Here is an 8,375-nt window from a genome sequence, read left to right as displayed (position 1 = left end):
TTAATGAAATTTTTTTTCTAACGGATTTATTTGCATGGATGTCGACATTTCTTACCGTTTTTCTGACTGTTTGATGACAGAATTATTTCGCACATTAATATGCATTAATTTCACCTACTCTGTTTGCCTATAAAAAGAACTCTTCTTCTTCATTTCTTTTTGTTTCCAGAAGAACTACCATCCTCTTCTTTCCGTCTCTCTCCCTATGTGTGGTCCTTTATTTTATTCTGTGCAATTGTTGTTGGGTTCGTAAGAATGGGAAAGTACTGTAGTGCTAACTGTACTAGCAACAGGAAGTTTTATCCTGGATACAACTTGATCACAGGGTATAGGCATCACTCATTCTTGAGACGTACCGGTCAACTATTGTGTTAAGGACAGCGTGTTGAACACGTGACTCTGTCTTCAGTTTGCTTTCGTTTGAGTGTTTCTTTTAGCTTTCCAGAAATTTATGTTATAACATTTTTCTTTGAGTTTTATTGTTACAGCTGCAACACCATCTTTCCATGGAAATCATGTGTTTTTCATCGTTTGCTGAAAAATCTACTTCCATGCAATTATAGAAAACGTATGATCTTAAGTATGTTGAAACTTAATTCCATGGAATTCCGTGAAAAGTATTTCTTTACCTTCCTAGGAAAATGATTTCATGGAACACGATCTCTATGGCATTGTTGGCATTGTTTCCTCTCTATGTTATCAAGCACAACCTTAAAGTAAATAGTAGCTCAAGAATCAAAATTAGTAAAATGGTAAGAAAGAAGGTTAAACTGATGTCCAAGGGAAACATTTACATCATGGTTCTATGTCAGTTACACCATTATGGTATTGTCAGACACGGCGCTGAGTTTCCGTTGGCCTCACCATCATTTAATTATCTACCAATAAGTATAAAAAGACCGAGATAAGAAAAATGAGGAGGATACCTTTACACTTTTATTCTCACACTATAGGTTGCAGATCATAAGCGTTATAAAGATTAATATTGTGCAGCGGAATGAAAATAGAAAAAGTAACCAATGTATTACCTCGAATTATCCTTACAAACAATGACTGTGAAAAGAGATAACCCATACCTCGTAATTCCAAAGAATCACAACTATGGATATGATGATTATTTAGACCTCGTGATGAACCCGACTATAAATAAATCTCCCTTCATCAATAGGCGTCTTTTTTATGAATAAAAGCTAATATTTTTGGTTATATTCCTCTTGCAGAGGACTATATGTCTACCAAAAATGAGTGCATTCTGAGATATATACATACCATCATCTACTACTTTGAACATGAGCATTTGAAAGTTGACGGATTTTTAACCATTGGTAGATGGCGAGGTTTAGTATTTCAAAATACGCTCATTTTTGGTAGGAACATAGACCTTCGTGAAAAAAACATATCCCTAAAATATTAGTTTCTAACCTGTTATTGGTTGGTTTTCGTACAAAAAAATGATGTACAATGTGTGAGAATAAACATATAGCGGGTCTTCCCTCAAGAAAAATTTAATGATTTATTTTTTTAATGAATAATGAGAAGAAACAACTATATATTTAATCAGTTTTACATGATTTTAGTGGCGCACAATGTATCCAGTTGATCAATTAATCAAAGTTAACTGCAGGTCAATCAGATCAGAAGACCAGGGAAGCTTCCCTCACTTATAGGGCGGTCAATGGAACTTATCAAAGCGGATAATGGTTCAGCCGCTTCTGTTATGATAATAGTTATTGGATACCCGATATCCGATAACTTCAGACGGAAATCTGAAAATCAAATCCGATTTCGTTACATTAGAGTTATCAGATATTGGATAATTTTCCTATAATTTTTGTTATCTGACAAAAATCATAAAGAACTGTTTTTAGTTCAAAATATCAAGTTTTCAGTTCAAAACTCATGCCAAACACAAAGTTAACCCGTAAAAATATTCCAAATTTGTAGATTACATATTCATGCAAAAGAATAACACAAAAAAATATCAAAAAGAGTAAGATTCTTGGACTGAAATGTGTGTTTTGTAACTTGTAAGCAGCCTGTACCATGCATTCCTCCTTCCCTACTCTTTACATATTCGAACTTCAAAGTATATGTACATCTGCATTTCAAAGAAACTGAAATGTGTTAATTGGCAGTGCAAAAAATGTTGGAAATTGGGTAAAGAAGTGTTGGAAATTAAATACAAATTAAGTTAAAGAAAAATCATAATGTTTTGAACTCAAATCAGGTGCAGCCATTTTATAAAAGAAACTGTCGGGTAAAAAGTTCTGGCCTTGTTATAAAAGAAACTGCCCGGTAAAAAGTAATAAGGTCCAACCAGACTGGGTAACTTATTGATAATGTTGAAAATAGCCAACAAGAAATAGGAAAGGAAATGATTCAGAAGTAGAAAAAGATTAAGAAGAAGCAGAAGATGGAATCATGCAGAGGAGCAGGAGAGGTAAGTTTCTTCCCCTTTCTTTCTTAGTTTGTGTAGGGCTGAGAAGAAATGTGAAAGGCTAAAGCGTAAGGGTATATAGGATTTCAGAATGTACACATAAAGATTAACGATATCAGAACTTATTGTAAGGGAAGGCTCAGTCAGTTCCGTTCCGTAAAGCCAAAAAGTTCTGTTAAAATTCCGTTTTTGATATCTGATAAGCATTATAACGGAAATATCCTATCGGATTTCGGATTATCGATAACGGCTATCGGATTTCGGCATTCACAGTCCTACTCACTTATCAACTGGGACTGTTTTTTTATGGACAATTTACTAACCCCTGCTAAATTTTTCATGTTGTTCATTATTTGTCCCCGCATGGTGAGATTTTCAATTTTACTCCTTTCTGCTTTCAATCCCGGTTCTGTCACAATGCTGCCTTCTTTAGTAGTAGTTAGGTTTTAAGTTGAACTACTATCTAAATGTATGCGACCAATATATGAAGATAGCTTGTGCTAGATATCGTTTCTTTCACCAAATACTTAAACTTCTCAATAACAAATAAAATCGAAAATCTGACCTTCATGCCTAAAATTAACTCCTCCTGGCCATCTTTTTATTTTCTTTCCATATTTTTAATGAATCTATGACTTGGCCCTAGACGTGTTTATGACTAAGTGCGAAGAGTGAGTAAACCTATACCTAATAAAGTTGATTAAGATGAACGAGCCGAGTCAACTGATAAAAACTGATACGCGTTTGTATTTCTATATGAATTTCAACTTGGAGTACATAAGCAGTCAGAAAATAAATTACTTCCCATTTTCTTAAGTGTATCTAGATTAAATTGTTTGTCTGAGGATGGGAAGTCTTCTCACTCAAACGACCAAGAACATTTCTCAAAAGTGTCGCGGACAAATTCAAACAACCAAATATATTAAACATACGGAGCTAAGACCATTTCAAGGAAAATCTATTTTTTCACTCTATATAAATAGGAGTACATCCCTAGTTAGAAATCTCATCTACTTAACTTCAATCTCTCAGTAACAAGAGCTGCAAAAACATGAATAAAATTCTTCTTGTTCCACTAAAACAGACAAGAAAATGAAAAGCTCCATGGGTTCTCTCTTTGTAGTCTTATTTTTTGCTTTGGTTTGTTCCTTCGCAATTGCTACTGATCCAGGATCCCTACAAGACTTTTGTGTGGCTGCTAAAAATCCCAATGCAGCTGGTATGTACACTTTACTTGTATATGCATTTAAATTACCTAGATTTTCATGTAAATTAAACATAGGCATCACGCTGAGGTTACCGAATGATGAATGCTTTACATGGTGAACCAGAGATGGAGCTCTAAGTCACCTATATACCCCCATTTCCCCCTCGATCTATGTCATGTTATTGTGTTATGTTGTGCATAAATTGATAACTAACTCTGATAATATGTTTTGATTACAGTGTTTGTGAACGGATTATTTTGTAAAGACCCAGCTCTTGCTGTGCCGGAAGATTTCTTTCTTCCACGATTTAATAAACCAGGAATAATTAAGAGCCCAGTTGGGTCCGTTGTCACACAGGCTAATGTTGCTCAAATTGCTGGACTTAATACTCAGGGTATCTCCATGGCTCGTATTGATTATGCACCATATGGCCTTAACCCACCACATATGCATCCAAGAGCCACCGAGATTTTAGTTGTTTTGGAAGGTACTCTTCATGTCGGATTCGTGACATCAAATCCGGAAAACAAACTCTTCACGAAGGTGCTTCACAAGGGAGATGTATTTGTATTCCCTGTCGGACTAACTCATTTTCAAGCGAATGTGGGAAAAACTCCAGCCGTTGCTCTTGCCGCATTAAGTAGCCAGAACCCTGGCGTGATCACTATTGCTAATGCCGTTTTCGGATCAAAAGCACCCATTAGTGATGATGTTCTCTCCAAGGCTTTCCAAGTTGACAAGAAAGTGGTCGATTATCTTCAATCTCAGTTTTGGATGGACAACTAGACTGAAAATCAATGAATTCAAATTACGATTGTTCCGATTTAAGAATAAACCTGATTTATTATGATGCTCATGTAACCTTATATTTGCACTTGATGACGTTTTGCAATTCCTAATAGGCTAATAGAATAAAAGAAGCTTCTTATAGTTTCCACCTGTATGTTCCATGTTGTTTTTTGCTACTGATTTCTTATAGAATAATAAACTTCATTATTCAATTATAGCTTCCTATGTTGTTGTTTTTCTCAATATTCAATCTTGTCATTTTAATCATACAATGACTTCAAGAATAAAAACTAAACGGTCAGGAAGAAAAATAAATGGTGTCGGCAAACATTTGTATTGTACTTCACGATTCTGGCAGTCTCTGGTATTTCACGAATAGCTAATGCTGGCTGTCAAATTTCCGAGTAACTGAAAAGTTTTGCGAATTGGTGATAGTCATAGCTATATTGATTATCAACAAATTCATGTCAATTTTATTTCAAACTTAGATGCATGTCAATCATATATTCACGCCAAGATTCTCCAAATTGATTAGTAATCAAAGAGGTCTTCGGATTAAAAACTATTTGCTGAGCAAACAGGTGAGGAGACATGCTAGATTGCAGCAAGAACTGAGTAAACATGCTCACTGTAGTGGTTGGTCTAAGTACTCAAACATTATTCACATGAAACACTGCTAACATGGCTTTCTAATGTAAACTGTTTAAATATCAATCCATCCAAAACCAATTATGGTTAAAATGAAAGCCAATTTTATCTCCAATTTTGGTTCTTGTTATACACTCAAAACATTAACCCTTTATTATTACTCTAATAAGAATCATCCATTGCAAAATTGTGTAGCAGTATTCCTCACATCTACCATCGAGAACCCAAAAGTTCTGTTACTCTTTTGTGCAATGCAATGGTGATTCGATTTGGAGAAAAAATTAGGAGGTGGATGTAGTTGCAGGAAATCCAACAACCAACACCCCATTAACAATTTCTAGATCTGAACTTATTTAACATGAAAATGAAGATAAAAATGATGGAAATGTAAAATAAGACACAAGATTTACGTGGTTCGATCAATGTGATCTACATCCACGGGGTTAGGGTTCACTATGATTGTTGAAATTACATTTGGATTACATTGAGATTCCATTAATGAGTATTTGGAGCTCTAGGTGGGTGAAGGAAGAAGAAGGAGATAATAATAATACATATTCTGTTTTTTCTCTCTATACAAATGTGTCCTCTTCTAAAGTGTGTCCCCCTTTCTCTCTCCTTCCTTTCTCTTTATACAGTTGTTTACATAGTGGATGACAGCTAAGATGTAGTGGGATACAACTAATATTTCCCCCTATTAAGAGCGATCTAACAAAATGTGTTGTGCGATATTCTGTCCATACATTTTGCCTCTTTTTTCTTGAATATTGCTTGAAGAGCGATCTTCAAGGAAAAATCCACCTTGTTGTAGTTGTTGGAGTAGTCTTTAATCTTTGTTGATGAAGGAACTACGCGAAGGAATATTTTTCCTGAAAAGTACGTACTTGCCTCTATTCTTTTGTGAAGTTCCGAAGCATTGAGAAGTATATATAAAGTATCCTTCCTTGAAGTATGCGAAGTATGAAGTATCCTTGAAGTATGCGAAGTATGAAGTATCCTTGAAGAAGTATAAGAAGTACTAATCCTCGAAATATAAGAAGTATCGGTCCTTGAATGCGAATAGGAAGTATTGCGAACTAATTATGCGAAATTATCACTCCATGTTCTCTGCCTCATGTTGTGCTGTAATGAAAATAAGAATGTAGATTAGTATTTAACATTTCTTTTTTCAAAAAATTTCATTTATGTGCAAGTTCAAATCGTTTTTGTTTGTTTTGATTTCCTTTGAATGACTTGTTTCGTCTCATTTGACAAATATCTTCCATGGAAATGATCCTAATGAGGTCTTATGCAGCCTTTGTAAAGGTCTTACTAGCCTGTCTGTGTGGTCTTATTTTTCCCCCTACTTCTCTCCATGTTAAATACCATATCATTTGAAGCAAAGCAAATATCAAGAGAAGATCTAAATAATTGAAATCTGCGAGATTTTTCTCGATTTTTTGTAATTGTGCGATTGTATCGCGTTGTAGTAAATCAAATCAAAAATCTTTTATTTTCTGTAAAAGTAAAATGTTCTAGGAAAGTGGTACTTAGATTTCATGTGATTTGTTGTTGTTGAAATGTATGAACGTCGCACAACAAAAAGAAGTGTGAGAAGTGAGACTTGAACCCTTGACCTACCTCTGGCATTTTATCGCACCATACCAACTGTGCTAACCGTCTCATGCGAAATAATCAAAGATTGTGCGAACTAATCAAAGACCAAGTGTGCGAGCCCTCTCATGCGAACAACTAGACCAAGTGTGCGATGTGTGTGTTAGGATTCGATCACGCGACCACGAACGCACACGCTGCTGCCTTAACCAACTGTTCAAGCACCTTCGTGGGAAATAAACGTATAACATCTTTTTCTTATTCTATTATTCGCACTGGGAGCAACTCTGGTAAAAAATATGAGTAAGGTGGGAGGATTCGAACACGCGATGCTCAACTCCTTATCTTCGCTCGTGACCATGTGTATTGACTTCATGTGTGCGAAGGAAACTACTATGTTTTCTCCTTATCTTTTATACGCCTCTGGAAATGAGAAGAAAATGAAAAATACATATGTGTGCGAATTCAAACCCGTGACCTATTGCTTGTTCGCTCAACCTTGAACCATCTGTGCGATTTTCTATTTGTGACAGAAATCACAGCGACAACTTCTTATCCTTATCTTCGACTTCCTTCACTTCTTCCACATTTCCCTCTTTTTCCTGTTGTTATTGGATTTCTGCGAACTTCAACATCATTTGTCTTCTGAAGATGAATTTCTTCCACTGAAATTTCATTTTTGCCTCTGGATTTTACAGATCTGGTAAGATTTGTTGCAGGTAGGATAAAATCCTTTATTCTCTCCCTGTTTCTAGCGTCAAAATGTAATTGCAGGAAATCCTACAACCAACACCCCATTAACAATTTATAGATCTAAACTTATTTAACATGAAAATGAAGATAAAAATGATGGAAATGTAAAATAAGACACAAGATTTAAGTGGTTCGATCAATGTGATCTACATCCAGGGGGTTAGGTTCACTATGATTATTGAAATTACATTTGGATTACATTGAGACTCCATTGATGAGTATTTGGAGCTCTAGGTGGGTGAAGGAAGAAGAATGAGATAATAATAACATAAATTATGTTTTCTCTCTCTACAAATGTGTCCTCTTCTAAAGTGTGTCCCCCTTTCTCTCTCCTGCCTTTCTCTTTATATAAATGTTTACATAGTGGATGACACCTAAAATGTAGTGGGATACAGCTAATATTTTCCCATATTTTCGGATCCCTTGCTACGTACTCGCACGCTAAGAAAGTGAATGAATATCGCACTATCTTCTTCAACAAGCTTCGCACAAAGTGACTTGACAGTGAAAATAGGAGGTGGAAAACACCGCCAGTTCAATTTCCACCAACATCATAGTCTTGCAGTTTTGGTTTGTTTCTCTAAAATTACTCGATCAAAAGTTTGGGATCTTTAAACGAACGGGAAAATGCACTCCAAATCCATGCATGGTAATAACAAATTTATACAAAACTTAATCAAATCAATTTCTTCTCACTATTCATATATTAACATGCAATAACGATGACAGGAAGACAGCATAACAGGAAAGACACAACATCATAAAGTCATGGTTGGTTTGTCGTACATTTCACTCGCCTTAGTTGTTGTCTCGATTTTTTTTTATTTAATAAACCCTTGATTGGGCATCTGTCAATATTAGCTGGGGGCTGATATGGTTAAGGGAAATTGGATAAGGGGTGTTCAAAAATTCAAAAAAGATAAATTGTCACCAACTCTCCCTTGAAT

At 35.3% G+C, this 8,375-nt stretch overlaps 1 protein-coding gene across 1 annotated transcript; it reads left to right on the top strand.

Annotated features, from left to right (window-relative positions):
• Positions 1-3,461: 3,461 nt before the first annotated feature.
• LOC113347627 (putative germin-like protein 2-1) lies at positions 3,462-4,649 on the top strand. Its single transcript, XM_026591306.1, has 2 exons — positions 3,462-3,656; positions 3,884-4,649. Exons 1-2 carry the CDS (start codon positions 3,530-3,532, stop codon positions 4,429-4,431), a joined length of 675 nt encoding a protein of 224 aa, XP_026447091.1. The 5' UTR covers positions 3,462-3,529; the 3' UTR covers positions 4,432-4,649.
• Positions 4,650-8,375: the final 3,726 nt, after the last annotated feature.

The sequence above is a fragment of the Papaver somniferum genome, chromosome 2 (assembly GCF_003573695.1).
Source record: "Papaver somniferum cultivar HN1 chromosome 2, ASM357369v1, whole genome shotgun sequence".
Taxonomy (NCBI): domain Eukaryota; kingdom Viridiplantae; phylum Streptophyta; class Magnoliopsida; order Ranunculales; family Papaveraceae; genus Papaver; species Papaver somniferum.
Note: the sequence above shows the minus strand (reverse complement) of the source record. Positions and strands in the feature narration are given on the sequence as shown.

Excerpts from the sequence above, each read along its gene's own strand:
- LOC113347627 (XM_026591306.1), top strand. The coding sequence starts at position 3,530 with ATGAAAAGCTCCATGGGTTCTCTCTTTGTAGTCTTATTTTTTGCTTTG. Across the intron at positions 3,657-3,883 it reads TAAAAATCCCAATGCAGCTG|TGTTTGTGAACGGATTATTT; the intron begins GTATGTACACTT and ends TTTTGATTACAG.